We start from the raw sequence: 17,242 nt of genomic DNA, 5'->3' as shown, positions 1-17,242 counted from the left end.
ATTGCAAATTATTGTTGAATCACAAAATTTCTAAGTATACAGGTACTATATTCGTAAGTTAAGTGCTTAGTCACTAGATAAGGTTGACCATGACATTTTCCCGAACACGTGCTTACTTATGTATGTTTTTACTTAAAAATTCGTACATAATTTCAAGTAATAGCCAGAAAAAATGTAATTGAACGTACATAGAATTTCCTCGAAAATCCAATTTCTGACAGATGTCCTTGTGGGTAACGAATGCCTGTGGAAAAAATCTAACCCTTTAACGTGTTTGCTTTTTTATTAAGTATAAGAAAGCGACCGGACACAGGGGCGGATTTACCTGTACACGCAATGCTCGCAGGAGCAAAATACTTAAAAAAATATTTGTTTACTTATAATATTTTTAACATAATATTTCTCTGAATGAATCCAGAAAGTAAATTTTTGCAATTGTACAATATTTCATTTATATTTTAATGGCTGCAAAAATTATTATCTTCTTTCTAAGCATTTACCTACTGTCGACGAATATCAAAAGAAGTTTTCAAGTATTTAGAAGGGTAGGTACCTACGTTTTGTTTTACAGAGTTCCGTAATAATAATTTTGATTACGATTTAAAAAAGTGCAAATAACTTAAAAAGATATTCAATACCTAGGTAATAGGTACCAACGACTTCGGAAATATTTCTAAAATAAAACACAACATGTAATATAGGAAACAATTAAATAATGAGTATGTACTGGAATGAATTGATAGTGCTCGTGACCATTTAAGAAATTCAATAATTATGAATTGCATGTTTTTGTGCCATTTTTTTTGGTTGTTAAAATTGATTGAAAATATATTTCTATTGGGGCTGTATTATATTATTCTTGGGGGTAGGCCCCCAGGAATGGTTAAATCCACCCCTGAGCAGGCGTATATATTTTGTTTTATTCTAGCTTGCGTATTAATTTACGCTACGCCCACCAAAGCTCTTATCGGGAAACTCTCTGCATACTAATAAACCCGAAAGTTTTCATGGAAATACGCTCTAGTCACGCCATCTTGGCGGTGTAAGTGAGTCAGAGAAATCATTTAAAATATATTCCGTGGTGTTATAATATTATGCCGTACCGAAGGAATGATGGACTGTTCCCATGCCTTGGACAACGAAAGCCAATTGAAGACTTCAAAGGCGTTTGAGAATACCTTCGTCCTTCTTTAAGGTTATACATCAGTGAAACGGCAAATAATTTTCAACTATAGGCGCGACAAAATTTTGGACTCGCTCGGATTCTGAGAGAGAACGTCGAGCTGGAAACACGTCACTTTGTTTCGTGATGGCGACAGGCGTATTAATTCTTAAATCGTGTAAAGATGACTAAAAACGTTACCCATTTACTTTAAAAAGAAAACATGTAAATGAATATATTATTATTGTTACTAATAGAACAATAAACAGAACATAAAATGGACGTATGTTGAATTTATATGACAAATTATATTTCGTTTGGCATGCGTCATTTGCACCCGCTATCCGCAATCCGCGCATCGCCTAGCCACGATATTTTTAGACCGTGCCTCAACTGAGGTACAGCCTTAATAGACAGAGTCAAAATATATGAAAAATGTGAATCTAAAAAAAAGACTCACAGACCAACTGTTAAAATTGGCTGCAATTCCTTTAGCATTACGGATTCATTTGTAGTTTTATAATACACCATGAAATTGCTCAATCCGAAGTCTTTACTTTGAATCGTATACAATATACATCGTAAGACAATTATACGCTGCTGAGTGAAAATGGGAGATATTATAATTAATTATGCCATTCTAAAATGATTGGGTAGGGGATGAATCATCGTCAAGTGGATTCCTAATATATAATTGAATCGTAACTATTTCAACATAACACTTAGTTAGATGGACGATAAAAACTGTGTCACATTGTGTCATAGTCAACCTCTTTGGAAAATGCGTTGATTTATCATTTTATTTTGTATTTTTACGTTTTGCTAAATATAGCTGATTAACTATATGACTTTGATGGCTGTAAATGCTTAGTGAAAAATAAAAAAAAAACAGGTATAATAGTACTTAAAAATCGGCTATAATATAGTACAAACTACCTATGGTAAATAGAATAATATCAACAAACTAGTTAAAACATTTCCAGTTTGTAACTTGCATTGACATTCTTTCAAACAACTTGCAAAACTTAATCTGTACTTACAATCTAGTTGAAGTTGTCAAGCTCGGAAGTTTAACGTAAATGGAAGTTGTTTAGTACTGGAAAGATATTTGCGGAAATCTTATCCACGTTTGGTATGTAAATTTTCTCTACGTCCATCCTACATAGCCTTAAACGAAGGCATTGTTAGGATTCTGTCCATTTCTATCTCTTTTTTTCATCCTTCTATTCTGTCAACCTGATAACTTGGATTGAATAACAATCGTGTCAATTAAAGTTGTAGAATGTGTCTTGCCTTTTTTGTATTCTTTACCTGTCCAGATAAATAATATTAGTAATTGAAGTATTAGTAAATCTATCTACTTATATTTTCACATTCATATTAAATAGTACCATACTCTTATTATGTATGTACTAAAATTGCCAACTCAATTAATAACTATGTCATTTTTATAGAGATATGCAAAATACTTAGAAAGGGTTTTTCGCACTTATTAATATTAATATATGTACCGATGTATTCAGGGTCATATTTACACTAGATAGCGCCCCCCCCCCCTCCAACCAAACAAAGAACTCATTAAGACGTAAAATATATTATATAATATATATTATACGTCATGTTATAATAAGTACCCTTTTTTGTTTACGTTCGCAAAATCGCTTATTAACAATTATTCATCAAAATTTATTTTTCTAAACATCTATAGCGTGAATAATTTTAAATGCGAAAATGACAATGAAAATTACCAATCAAATTAATTGCAAATATTAAAAAATCCGATAATATATTAAATTTATGCATTCTAAATACTTCTGACCCAACCTGCCACTGGTAATGCCAATTGGGAGAGCGATAACTATGTTCAACGAAATTGCTTCGGGTGTTGATATATTCCACCTACGTGAGGATGAGTATAGGTGGACGTTGTTTTATTAATTCTTAAAATAGGGTCTGCTTAACTCATCCGGTGTACTTCCTTGTACCTATCTAATTTATATTTTTTGTATGTACACATTTCTACTTTTTAATAACTTACTATATAATATGTCTATTCTGATCGATCTCTTTTTTTATGTAATACTGTTTTATATTTCTTTGTTTATAAATGTCATGTTGTGAACGTCTTAAACTTATAATTTGTAATGTCCACAATATGTTAAAAATAAATAAATTGAAATTAAATGTAGTTTAGCGGATTTAACCTTATGGTAAATGCAGACTGAGCCCTTAGACTATAGATCCTGAGCCACTTAGGTACCTACCTAATTATAATAGACATTTGTGATATTGATGCATTTTTTTTATGAAAATAAGGTTTATATATTGATTGTTACCATTATTGATGTACCTGCCATGATTTACGATCAGAATGGTTTCAATAAAATATTTCACGAGTGTTGTGTATCTTGTAGGTCATTGTAGGTTAATCAATGGATTAAGATTAAAGTGAGTAAACAATAAAATGATCGACAATTATTTTTATTACGAGTTATGGCTACATTTTATTAATTTAACGTTGTATTCATTGTCTGTATAAAAATTGACTTACGTCTTTTATTTAATAAAAATCGTCCGAATAATGAAATAGCTACATTATCGCTATCTGAAGCTACCGCTGAAACTGGAATACGTGAATGCGAGAGAGACGGAAAGATGATAAAAACTCAATTTTAACACAATGCGGCTTTTGTTGGCAGCGGAATAAGTTTTAATATTAAATTCATTAAAATTACTTATCAGGGCGTCATGTGTTCACAGGAGATGTCACACTGGAGCGGCCGTTGGACGATATCGCGGCTATTTCGCACGTCGGCTCTCCTGTTCTCCTGACCGTTATAGCGGAGGAGGTAAAGATCCGCCGCGACGAGCCGGAAGCCATGTCGGCCACCGTTCAGCTCGCTTTCATCATGCCAGAGAGAGGAAACTCGCCGCCATATTTCGAAAATGACAAGTGAGATCAATTTTCAAATTATTTTTTTCTTTGTTTTCATTTTCAATCAATGACTAGTTTGGCATTTCATGTTGATTCTGAAAATGATTATTTGCATTATTTTACATTGTCAAAGCCAATTGCAAAGCCAAAGCATATTCTAACTAGACCAAAATAGTGTGACCATTGTATAAAAACTATTTACAGACATACAATGGTTATAGTAGCCCAGTATATTTTATATAATATGATAAAATTTAGAATGTACCTAAAAACCCTTCAAAACTCTATCATTATTTTTATGCACATATCTCAATGTGGAAATAGTTATATAATAACAAATGTCCATGTTTTTGTATTTCGCCACAAATGGACACTTGCTAAAATACAGACAAACAAACAAACGTGATTTTTTCACGTGTATTTGAATTCAGAGCATAGAACCAACAGGTGGAGAGAATGGCTAACAACCAATAATTGTAAAAGAATTAGTTAAGAGACCTCTTTGGGAGGCGGCCTTGTAGACCCAACCAATGATAGTGATCACGTTATTACAACTTGTAATAAATTATTACTATTTATACGAATAATAGAAGTATTATAATGTGTTTATTGTCAATGGTTGATATTTAGATCCCACTCATTGTTATCTCTCAGCGACCCTCCTACTCTTTCTTGTTTCCTGCCCATACTATCAAACCTTACTTATAATAATTTATAATATAGATACATTCATAATTAATGAAAAATATATTAATTGTATTAAGTTGTCTTTGAGGCACCTACTTAATTTGCAAAAAAAATCCAAATATATTTATATGGTACCTAACCTAATAATTAATTAATTAATTTCAAAATATATTAATTTTGATGTTCCTAACATACTTATATGACTGCAGTTATATATTTATATTATAATATAATAAAATAATATATTAAATAATAACATTCTTGTATTATTTATATCTTTGTAAAATGATACTTATGACTCCCAATGGGTGGGTATTAAAAGTTATCTTCCACCTTTGGCTTTTGTTGTGCAGACAATAAAAGATGATTTATGTCATTCTCTGATTTCAAAGAATGTATCCCTTATATTATTATAATTTATGATAGATAAAATATGCTTTCCTTTCAATAATAATAGCATGTAAGTATTGTGTTTGAAGTATATATTATACTTGTCTTGTTCAAGCAATAAAAAATATGAATGTATTTGTTTATTCCACAAACAAATAATATTAGTAACCAATACAATTATTTTATTGTTTTTTAGAGATTGTCCAATGTTCGTAAATGAGTCACACGATTTTAGGAACTTTTGAGCACGGACCACTCCTCCCATCCCCCTCATTGTCACATTTAGTCCGAAAATCTATTCCCCTCGTATAATTATGTTACATTTGTAACACAATTTCAATTTGTTTACAGGATGAAGTAGGTACTTATGATTATTTTTATTAAATGAACAATATGCAATATTTCTAATAATATTATGTATGGTAGAGTTGGCAATATGGACAATCTTAACTTTTCTATCGTTAGCAATCAATTGCTGTTATACAAACAGTTCATACGGAGTTTTAGTGTATCAGTCCTAGCGTTCACTAATCTTTACTTCAGTGTTCTTTTCATTCGGTCAGGTATGCATTGTCTTAGCGTGTGAATGGACAATCATCATTCCTTCTCTCGTGTTGGCTGCCTGTCACTGATGTTGCTATATTATTTATATTATTCAACTCCTTGCTTTAGTTATTTATTTATTGTCTTTTTGTCCAATGATAAACCTCAGCAATCATAGATGTCAATAGTTTTTCATACTCAGGCTCTTAGAGTAGGTAGTGGCCTAATTCGAGTTGACAACATAAAATTATCAACACGGCTCTAATCACTCATTAAAAAAACAAATAGTATACCCATTTATTTCCACCGTTTGGATGAAGTAAAGTTAGTAACAGAAAAAGTCTCCTATATAAGTCTGAATAGGCTTCCACCATTTATCTGAAAATGGTAATAAAACAGCCTAACTTAATTAGACGAATTCACAATTCTTTTTTATATTATTGTAATATTATATTATTTCTTTTATTTCAGCTACATTGCGAGAATCGATGAAAACAGCCCGCAAGGAACTGCCCTGGTGTTCGCAGACCCATATGTGCCCCAAGTGAACGATGATGACGCAGGGAAGAATGGAGTCTTCTCTATAAGTCTTGGCGGAAACAATGGAACATTCGAAATATCACCAAGTGTTGGAGAGAGACGGGCTAATTTTTTGATCAAAGTCAGAGATAATAGACTTTTAGATTATGAAGCAAGACAGTCAGTCGTGTTTCAGGTAATTATTCTATAAAAATACAAAACTTGTATTCTAACTGAACCTCAAGAAAAGATAACGGACAATCATAATCAGAAACGCAAATTTAATACCAAAACCATGAAACATATTCCATTTGTATCGGAACCAAAGCATTCACATCATTGTAACACAAATTTAATGTAACTATAACTGCGTTTGAAAAGACAGACTGTGTCAATTAGCTTCAAATACATTATCATCACATTATGAGTTGTCACGTGCTATCACAGCAAGCTGCTGCTAATCTCGTTTTTTTAGTACATTTTTAAAATTTTATCAGATATATAGCTCCCATCCCGTAAGCACATTTTGAATCTTTAAACGAACATTGTCAGTTTACAAAATCTGCAAAAATCGCCAGAACAACAAAGAGGTCCCCTCACGTATATCGCGCTATATCATGAACCGCACTAGTCAGTTACGTTTTATTCTATTTTCTGCAGGCCTACACTTTTTCGACTCACGTCAAAATCGCGTGTTCCTAGTTTTTAGTGGTTTTCTCTGTGGATTTTCTATTAAATTATTATCGATATCTGGTGTTTACGTCTATTATCTATGGTCTGCTGGTTGGGTTCTGTTCAAAATATTATCAATGGATGCAGTATCGCAAGTAATTTTAAAGTACACACACGTAAAAACTGTTAAAATTAATTGAAATTAGCATGAATAATGAATAATAATTCAAAATACTAATAAGTACAATAAAGTTGGCACTCTCCATAATTGAATTTATAGAGATAGTGATCATTCAAAATATTCTGCGGAATGACGAAACCATAGACTAAATTTGTCGCCGTGCCAGCATGTGACAGCACGTGATGTGATCATAAGCACCATTATTGTACATAGATAGGCAGCTAATAACATAAAATCACATATATGTATTGTAACGTCACCAGGAATCGAATCCGGAACCAATAGGGTGAGAAGTCATTGCCTTACGCATTGGACTACGTGGGCTGAATAATTACAAAAAATTTCAAAATTATCTGCCAAATTTTGTGGCTATAAAATAAGGATTTATGGTTATCATTTTTCAAAGTGAAATGTACAAAATATTCATTTTTCTATAGCTACTAATTCAAGCTCATTAAATAAATTGTGGAATCTCGATCACGTGTAACTAGAAAATCCTAAGATTTCCTTTACCAAGCTTTTTGGTTGATACAGTAGGTATTCATTACATTAAATAAAAATCTCTTGTCTCTTTCAGATAATTGCTCAAGAACTAGGACCTGCCACAAATTTGTCCACGTCTGTAAATGTTACCGTATACATAAATGATGCCAATGACAATCCTCCAGCCTTCCTCGAAGAATCATATGTCGTTGAACTGGCGGAAAACGCAACAGCGGGAACAAGAGTCATGCAAGTCAAAGCGGAAGACATAGATACCGGAATATTCGGGAAAGTGCAATACACTGCCATATTAGGATATTTAAACACATCATTACATTTAGATCCAAAATCCGGATTGATAACCGTGGCAACGAACAATCACGGATTCGATAGAGAGGCGATGCCTGATATTAGATTTCTAATTGAAGCTAGAGATAACGATGGTATAGGGAACCGAGCCACTGTTCCACTTATTATAAAACTATTAGATGTTAATGATGAAGCTCCAGAATTTGAAAGACCGGTATATGAATTCATCCTGTCTCCTAATTTGAGGAATTTTACATCGCCGGCCATAATAAAAGCGATCGATAAGGACGCAGAACCGCCAAACAACATTGTGAGATATGAAATAATATTAGGGAACTATGAAAACAAATTTGCACTGAATGAAATAACTGGTAAGAATAATCATTTTGTTCTAGTTGTTTGCTACTATCTAACTCTATTGAAACATACGCTCCTGTTATATTTTTTATGATAAATTTTATTAAGAGAGCAGAAGTCAAAATATTTCTTCAGATATTAATTATTTTAAATGAACATTCATTTTGTATTTAAACATTTTGTTATTTGTCAGTCACAATATGAATTTAAAAAAAAAATATGAATGGACTTAACATACAACGACCACATTAATTTTCTAGTTAACCTAGATTCATAAATAATAATGATGTTGGGTCATTTTTCTTTGTCTTATTTAGAAATGTCATTCTTAAATTGAGACGTCTAATAATGAAAACTGATAAGTCAAAATCTAACAAAAAATATGTCCATATTCTATGTGCAATTTCACACAATATTAATAGTCTATAACTTCTAAAACGCCCCAAAATCACATGAAAGAATATTTGAAAACCTAACGATTTACAGAAAACGAGTATTTAAAGTGATATAAATAGATGTTGACATGTCCGATTTTATTTTTTAATGATGTAGCGCAAATAAAGTTTAATCAGTCAATACAAACATGCATATTGTTCTATTTTGAAAAGAAACTAATATTAAAACCAACTATGTAGTTACACACACACAAAAATGTAATTTCCCACTAATATTGGATTGTGGTCTTATCGGTTATTGTTATTACGTCGCTGTAGATTGGTTTGTCGAATAGACCTAATGTAAAATGTTCAGGAGATGAAAAACAAATTGCATTATCCTATATTGAAATACATGGAGGTATTTAAATTGTTACTTTTACAGCATATGAATGCTGTTTTCAAAGAAAAGGATGATTCTGGTCCATTTAGATACAAAAAATCATTCTGCATTAAAAGGTCGATTTCGATAAAAACGGATATTCGATAAACCAATCCTATAGCGACGATTAGACACCACAATTAAAGGAATCTATCTAAAGGTTTATTCAAAATAGTAAAAGTATTTTGTGTAAAATCAACTTTGTAGTAATTGCAATGTTTTGCCTCAGCATATTGCATAATACATAAAGATACGTATTGTTTAAATTCTACAGTATTTGTATTTTTTGTTGTTTTCTAATTTGTATCATGTTTTGCAGGAGAACTGTATCTATTAGAGGCCCTCAAAAGATCAAACCCCCAGACAAAGAGATCAAAACGTCAATTTGACGGCGAACAAGAATCAGAGTTTTACGTCTTAACGGCGAGAGCTTACGATCTCGGTGTTCCTCACAAGTACTCCATGACTACGATCCGGGTTTACCCTCCAGAAAGTAAAACAAGAACTATGCTGTTTGTTGTGCCAGGACTCAATCCTGACAGACAGAAGACGGAAGAAATACTCAGCACCATAACTGGAGGGAAGGTTACCATTACGGAAATTAGGCCTTATAAAGGAACTGAAGTTGGTGTCACGGATGTTACCGGGGGGGCAGCAGGAAAAGACAGGTATAAAATTATTCCAATAATCAAATTGGAGTTATTAAGTTTATTAGATAAATTCATTGCCATTAATATGCATGGAGACCAACTTCTATATCGAGTCTTTTACGTCACATACTATTGAGAGGAATTAAAAAGCTTTCTTTTCTGTTTCTTCTCCTCACAGTACGTCTACATTCAAAATAATACTCTTTGTCTGTTTGCACAAAGGTTTAGGCATTTTAATGTTAATAAAACTGCATGCAATATCGAACACACGCTGAATTACGGGCGCACGACCGTGGTAACATGGAAGACTCGAAATGAAAGTTGCACTGTAGTACGAGTTTTAGATTTAAATAATTGCTACGGTTGTTTAATTTCAGGAGTGTGGTGGTTGCAACAGTTCTGGCGACGGGGAATTCTTTGGTGGATGTCAGTCATATTCAACAACAACTCAGTACTAATAAGACAGTTATATCTAATGCAGCAGTTAGTTCGGACAATGCATCAGTTGTAAGTATTTTGTACATGAAATTTTTCAGAATACAGTCGAACTTGGTTATTACGATCACGGAAATAGCGAGATCTAGGATGTAATGAGGAAACATTCGTTGACATTTTAGTTTATGATTTTCTCCATACATTTATTCACTTTTACGACGAGCTACTTCTCGGGTATACCGAGCAAAACTGTTAATGTGTCGATCGTTTAAAAACAACATTTTCGACCCTAAGCAATAAAATCCGACCGGGCAGTTAACTAGACCTATGCCGCCGGGATCGGATTACGTTTATGACACTAGTTAAGTGTCTAAGTACCTAATTGGTGTTTTCGCCAACAACATTGAAAAAGTATCCATGCATATGGTTGAAATTGCATGTAAAAAATCCAAGCTTTGTGAAGTCAGTAGGTACCAACCAGCGCCGGCGGCTCAGCACTTCATTATAATAAACTGCTTCTTTTGTAGATTATGAATGCCATGCTTGTTTCGGCGATTTTTACGATGGTTTTCAGATTTTTTATATTCTATGCTTAAATAGAACGTGGCGCGAAAAATGTTATATAACGAGTAATGCTTATAATGAGCACATTCAGTCGGTCCCATCTTCCTCGTAATAACCAAGTTCGACTGTACTTATTTTAAGAAATCAAGACGAAGAGCCTACACTCGTAGCCTACTGGTAAATTAACTAAATAAACAGTATCATAATGACTTTCACTTCTCATATTTGCTAAGATATCACAGATAGTAATTGCATGTCATTTCATCAGCAAAAAACAATAACTTCAGATAATTAATTAACATTGCATAATAATTGGTTAGTTCATTGAGATACTTTCAATGATATCTGGTATCCCCGATTATATTTTTCTTTCATGCAGGAAAATAGATAACGTTAAAGTGAAATTTTTGTATTTTTATACCCTGGATAGCCAAATTTCTCATTATCAGATAGAATAAGCTTAGCAAGTGAACCTCTACGATCAATTTATAATCTTTTTATACCACAGGACATCGTTAGATTATAACGAACAAGAGTATATTGCTTTTCTTAATGCAATACGTACTGTCACTCTTTCCTGGTTATCTTTGAAGAGGTGACACGAACAAACAAGCAAACAATAAAATTACTAATATCAAATTGTACACATGGCTTGGCAAATTTAAACCAACACACGTTGATTGAATTTAATTAGGTCGTATCATATAAATTATAAATCTTTATAAAGAAATAGATATTATATTTTAGGTTATTACGTTTTATCTCAGGACAAGAATAATCAATACTGCTTTACCAAAAAGAAAATGTTCTTGATTGGGGGAAAATACATAATAAATCATAACAGCAACATTAGCACAACGTAAAGTGCAACGGCATGATATAACACGCTTCTAATATAATATGTATTGTTTGAGTCGAAACAGTCAACGGCTAGAAAAGATTCTTTGTATAAATAATAAAATTATTCGGTACATTTTGATATTTTGTAAAACCTGAACTGTTCCATAGGCAGCATAGCTAATATTTAAGATAGTCGTAATAATGTTGGAACTGTTATTTTAATTTATCTTTCAGACCGTATACAAAGCGGAGAATAAAGTACTCTTTTGGTTGCTGATATTTCTTGCGATTTGCATCATTCTGGCTCTCATCAGTCTTATCCTATGCTGTATTTGCGCCGGATGCCCTCTGTACATGCCGCCAAGGTAATAAAAGTTCTATTTTTAATATTAGCCCATTCCAATTGCTTATTTTGGATCAACGATAAAATGAAAAGGAAAGATTACATCTAAAACATGATCAAAATTTTAAGTCTCTTCTCGGACTGTGTTTCCTCGAAAGAGAATTTTGATTAGTATAATAATATGATCTCTCTAAGATCTAAATAAAGATTAGGAATATTGAATGAAAAATATTCTAACTCAACTGGTCCATTATATTGATGGAAAATTTTGCTAAATAGTCTTCTTGTCGTTGGTGTCACTGACAGCGATTGGAATGGGTGGAACCCGTAGATAATTTGAATGAAATATCCCGTAAAGTAATACACATATTTTAGGAAAAGAGTGATCCGTGTCAACTCCACAGACGAAGACGTGCATTTAGTTGTCCGGGAAAAGGGGAGAGGCAAGGAAAATAAGTCGGTGCAAGCGGCCGAGTGGTCCGGAAGGAAGGAAGCGTGGAGCGCCAACGACGACTCCAGGACCAAGGCCACGCAGTGGAGGTTCAACCGCAGAAACAACCGCTCCAAGGAAATCGCAGACATCGCCATCGCCGCCGACGGGAACAAGGGACGAGAACTGTACACGCCCGCTGCCGCTGTCCATGACGTCAAATTGGAGGATAGGCAATCACTTAAGTTAAGGTAAATAATACAAATTATTCATATAATTCATTGACAATTAAAAAGCCCATTTTTATCAGCCAGTCATTTGACTGAAATAGTTACCTATCAGATTGCCAATAATGTTATATCGTCGAAAGAGCCAATTTGTTTAAAATACTTTTTTTGCCACATTCTGGTGGCAAAAATAGGGAGACATGTTGATTGGTACAGGCATACAAAATTATTAATAGGTGTCTTGTTATTAGTTTAAAATTTAAATCAACACCGCATACCTAGGTAACATGTATACGACTGGCTCTAAAAAAATCACATATGAACGCTGTATGGAATTACATGTTTCAAAAATGGTATTGTAAGTTTATTATCTCTCAGCATATCTTCCTTCAAAGTCCTAAAGTAAAAGCCATCACGCAATTTGAGAGCCACATTGTATTTCTCTGTGAATAATTAATTGTTGGTCTGAATTTTATGATTTCCAAAATATATAAAACAAATTATTTTTGAAGAAAATATTGTTTATTTATTTAGGCACCTAAGTGAAAACGCCATCAGAGAGTTTAACAACCTGATCTGCGACCAGGTTTCCATTTCCATAGCCGTCTTTCCTTCCTTCAACCTATAGTTTTTATTAAGCAATGTTTTGTAAAGTAATCTTGAAAGGATTACAAACAATACATAACACCTTTCTGGACATTACCAGGAAATAATTATCTACTTAATCTTTTTTATTGTAAGCTATAAAAAGCATTTTCTTCAACAATTAATTATTATAAAGATCCCCATAAAAAATAGCTTATTGTGTTAATTCATGTATTTGAATGGTTTGTTTTTATTTTTCAGAGATGGACCAAACATAATATACACCAAAGAAATGCAAGAAGACAACGATCACATCATCGACAGAAACAACATTTACATCGATGACATGGATCGGGAATACATCCGGATCGCCGGTCACCGAGGATCCAACAAGAACTTGCATGTCCACGCTCAAGAGGACTTTGATGCCGACTCTATAAGAAGACACGAAATGGAAAGGGGCTCGGAGGTGGAGTACTTGAAACCGGAACCCGATCGAATATCCATCGTAAAGAGTGTTCGTAGTCACAATTTACAACCCAACGAAGCGAGCAACAACCGAGGAGAAACTGCGGTGCAAGGTCGAGATCAATTATTTATCAAAGAGGGTAACACTGAAATATTGCGACTCGTCACAAGAGGAGGGGTAGAAGAAGAGAGATACGTAAATCTTCCAGCTCGTCAAGGGCAATCGGTGCCTAATCAGTATGTGGTCGTGGATAACGGTAAGGATATTCTGATGCAGAGGTATATTGAAGATCAAGGTGATGAAGCAAAAAATATAAGAGCTAAAATAAACTCCAGTCGAAATCAGTATAGAACCCAAATGCATTCAGAAGAAGCACACAAATCGTACGCCGTCAAAGATAATAATAATTATAGGTATAATAACATGCACCAAGTTTCAAATCAAGGTGATTATCAAAATATAGATATTCCGGTACCCGGAAGTGTCCTACCAGCTCATGCTGATCACGAGAGTAATATTCTTAACAATAGAAATTTCAATTATTCTTCGTCTATTTATCAGCGTCAAGAATTTCTTGAAACTTCCCTTAGGCAACAAAATGAGCTTTTACGGCAAATTCTTCTCGATAAGAATAAGCCTAGTCAGCATCAAGACGCTTCATCCCAATTCGAAGCCAGACTGGAGACTCAAAGTTTGCCCGGTCATTCTGTGATTGGAACTCAAACCGAGTGTCATATTAGTACTCAAACGGAACCCCTCAATCTACGACCCGCCCGAAGAAAAGCCCGGAGTGACATAGACGAGTCTTATAGCGAAGGTGAATACGAAATGGTCGTCGGCGATAGTCCGAAGAAAATTAGATGGATCCGTAGAAAAAAGCCAAAAAAACGAAAGGCTAAATTCAAGGAAGAAAAGTCACATAGAAGTGTTAAGGTTGATGAAGTTAAAAGAAAAATTCGAACTCCTATTCAAGAGGAGACGGAAGGCGCGTTGGCATTGGAGAGCGAAAGGTACATTAAAAGGTCTAGCAATAATGATGAGTTTCATAAAGTGTACGGTGAAACTAAAACTAGCATATTGAGGAAGATGAAGAACGAAGCTCAAAGTAAAAAAGAAAAAGTAACCAAAGAAAATGAACGACCTGTGAGATCAGCTCTAAAAAAGGACGTTTTACTAGAAATTTCTAATTCATTAGATGATCCCACGGATCAAAAATCTTTAGAGATTAGACCAAAACTTACAAGACAATCAGCTAGTACAAAATATGATGATAGTGATGGATCAATATCAGATGAAAATAACGAAAATTACCAGAATTCTAGAAGAAATTCAAACGAATTTACGGATGATAGCTTGGATGAATATGATGTCGCTAAAATTGATTCAGCTAGCCGGAAAAGTACTGGAAACAGAGATAAAAGAAATTTAGTGTTTTCTAGACAAGGTTCGTCTACTGATGCAAAAGATGGAATATCATTTAAAGAAGATGAAATTGTCGCTGAAGCTCCTGTTTCTTCGGCATACAGTAAGTCTTCATCTATAGAAAAAAATGAGGACAAAAATGTTCACACTAAAGAGAAATTAGACAGTAAAAAATTCCATAATCTGTCAGCGTCCGACTTAAAAAATATGCATGACTTGGAACATAGTAAAAGTGATTCATCAAAAAAACAAAGCGATCACGAATTTAAAAAGCCTCTAGATAAAACAATTGATGTAAGTAAAAGTGTACCGAGATATATGCAATGGTACAGTAATAAGAGCAACGGAAACCAATCGAAGCAACCCGAGGCGAAGGTTGTTCCGGCAAAACCGAAGCGGATAATAAATAGAAGCAAAGTGACATCACATGCAGATGACAAAAAATCACATGCCGTTGATGAGCAGGCAATAAAAAAAGAAAAAGTACAAAAAACTCATCATGATCACAAAAAATCAAAAGCAGCCGATGGCAAAGATCCGAAGCAAAATCCGAGAATAATGAAGGAAGAAAAGGTGAGGCCGGTTCCTGAAGGTCCTCTGCCAGACACCCATCCACGTCTCCAGCATTCTGAGCACAGATACGAGCACGATTATCAGAACCAAAATCCAATGTGCTTTATTCAACCGACACACCTTCCGCAATACTTAGGGATGCAACCTCAATTAATAATGAATCCAGGAATGCCACCGCAACCGCTGTACGTAAATCAAATACCCGTTAACGCTATGCCAATGCAAATGGTGACCCCGCAAACAGGACAACCGACAACAGTTTACATAAATTCATCTAGTAATGAACAGACTCAAGGAAACGATCGCAGTTCTTCTTCTAACCAAGACACTAAGCACACTTCTCCCCAACACAGACCTTCGGTGCATTCTACGTCTACTCCGGTTTCTGACATAAACAGCAAAGAAAATAATGTCTCCGTGAGACATTTCAAAGCTGTCGAAGATGATGATTCTGGTATAGCGATGACTTCGATAATCGCTGGACAAAACCACTCGAATATGAAGCGTTTACCGATTACAGAAAAACAAAGTGTTTTCACGATAGCGTATAATGACGTTCATACCAAACAGTTACGGCCTGACAGTAGCACGCCTTCCTTCTAAACCTAAACAATATCCGTCCGTACCTACGCTGTACAGTGTTATATAGCATTTATATACAAATTGTAAGTTTTATTTTATATTTTTATACATACAAACTATTTACAAATTTATATTTATTGTAAATATGGTAAGAATTAAATAAAGATTGTAAATAAATAGATTAGGATGTCTAATACTTATATTATAATAACTGTGCTATAGGAATATAATTCTGTATTATAAGATGAATCTAGCCGTCCATAAAAATGTGATTATACATAGTAAACTTAATGAAATGTTGTTATAAATCTTATAGAAAATGTAAAATTTAATAATCTATTTGTATTTTTTTTCAAATTGCATATTAAAAAAATATATACTGAAATAAAAAAAAATATGCAGCGAAATAAACTCTATATAAAATAAAATTAGTTTTATTTTCGCCAAATAAATCTATGTCCACAGTTCCTATCATTGTAAAATTCATTCCTTCATAATAAAAATATTTGGATCACATCAAAATTCCTTTATATTTATGATAATTTTATTTGGAGTTAGTGAGGATGTTGACAGTAAAGCGCAAAGCTAAAGTAAGCTGATAAAAATCACCGTAAAATCCCTGCGACTTACACATCTAATCACATTGTGATGGGTACATATTCTTATCATTCATATAATAGATTATTGAACCATGTATTGAAAGTTGAGATTCGAATACATCTAGAGTCTGTCTTCTATAAGCTGGCGTGCGGTTTCCCCCCCCCCGCTTCAGCATTCAGCACTGCATTCCCTCTCGTTCCCTGCCATTGAAAACTTGCAACAGTCAAACTCGATGGCACGGATACTTTCTGTCCGCAAACGACGTGACGTGAACACCAGCTTATAGAATACAGACTACAGTGGGGTTACTTGTAAATCATCATAGTTCAACATGAGCTGTCACACTGGAAAGAGATGGCACTGAGGTCAAGAAATGACGCATTGCTTGCGCCTTGCGGAGCATTGAAGACAGTTATGTTCCAAATGATTCAATAAGAACATTAATTTTATCTCAATATTATACGGCCA

General features: G+C 33.8%; 1 protein-coding gene across 1 annotated transcript in view; it reads left to right on the top strand.

Moving 5' to 3' along the window:
* LOC147078356 (cadherin-86C-like) overlaps positions 1 to 16,437 on the top strand; it is a 170,848-nt gene extending 154,411 nt beyond the window's left edge. Inside the window, exons 8-15 of the mRNA XM_085958818.1 lie at positions 3,923 to 4,115; positions 6,189 to 6,432; positions 7,667 to 8,252; positions 9,374 to 9,722; positions 10,082 to 10,211; positions 11,778 to 11,908; positions 12,262 to 12,567; positions 13,390 to 16,437. Of these exons, the coding sequence (XP_085814944.1) occupies positions 3,923 to 4,115; positions 6,189 to 6,432; positions 7,667 to 8,252; positions 9,374 to 9,722; positions 10,082 to 10,211; positions 11,778 to 11,908; positions 12,262 to 12,567; positions 13,390 to 16,195 (4,745 nt within the window). The 3' untranslated portion in view covers positions 16,196 to 16,437. The remainder of the gene's footprint in view (positions 1 to 3,922; positions 4,116 to 6,188; positions 6,433 to 7,666; positions 8,253 to 9,373; positions 9,723 to 10,081; positions 10,212 to 11,777; positions 11,909 to 12,261; positions 12,568 to 13,389) is intronic.
* The last annotated feature ends 805 nt before the right edge of the window (positions 16,438 to 17,242 follow it).

The sequence above is a fragment of the Rhyacophila brunnea genome, unplaced genomic scaffold (genome assembly GCF_057557595.1).
Source record: "Rhyacophila brunnea isolate RB1 unplaced genomic scaffold, BYU_Rbru_1.0 scaffold_11, whole genome shotgun sequence".
Taxonomy (NCBI): domain Eukaryota; kingdom Metazoa; phylum Arthropoda; class Insecta; order Trichoptera; family Rhyacophilidae; genus Rhyacophila; species Rhyacophila brunnea.
This window is presented reverse-complemented; position numbering and strand designations above follow the sequence as displayed.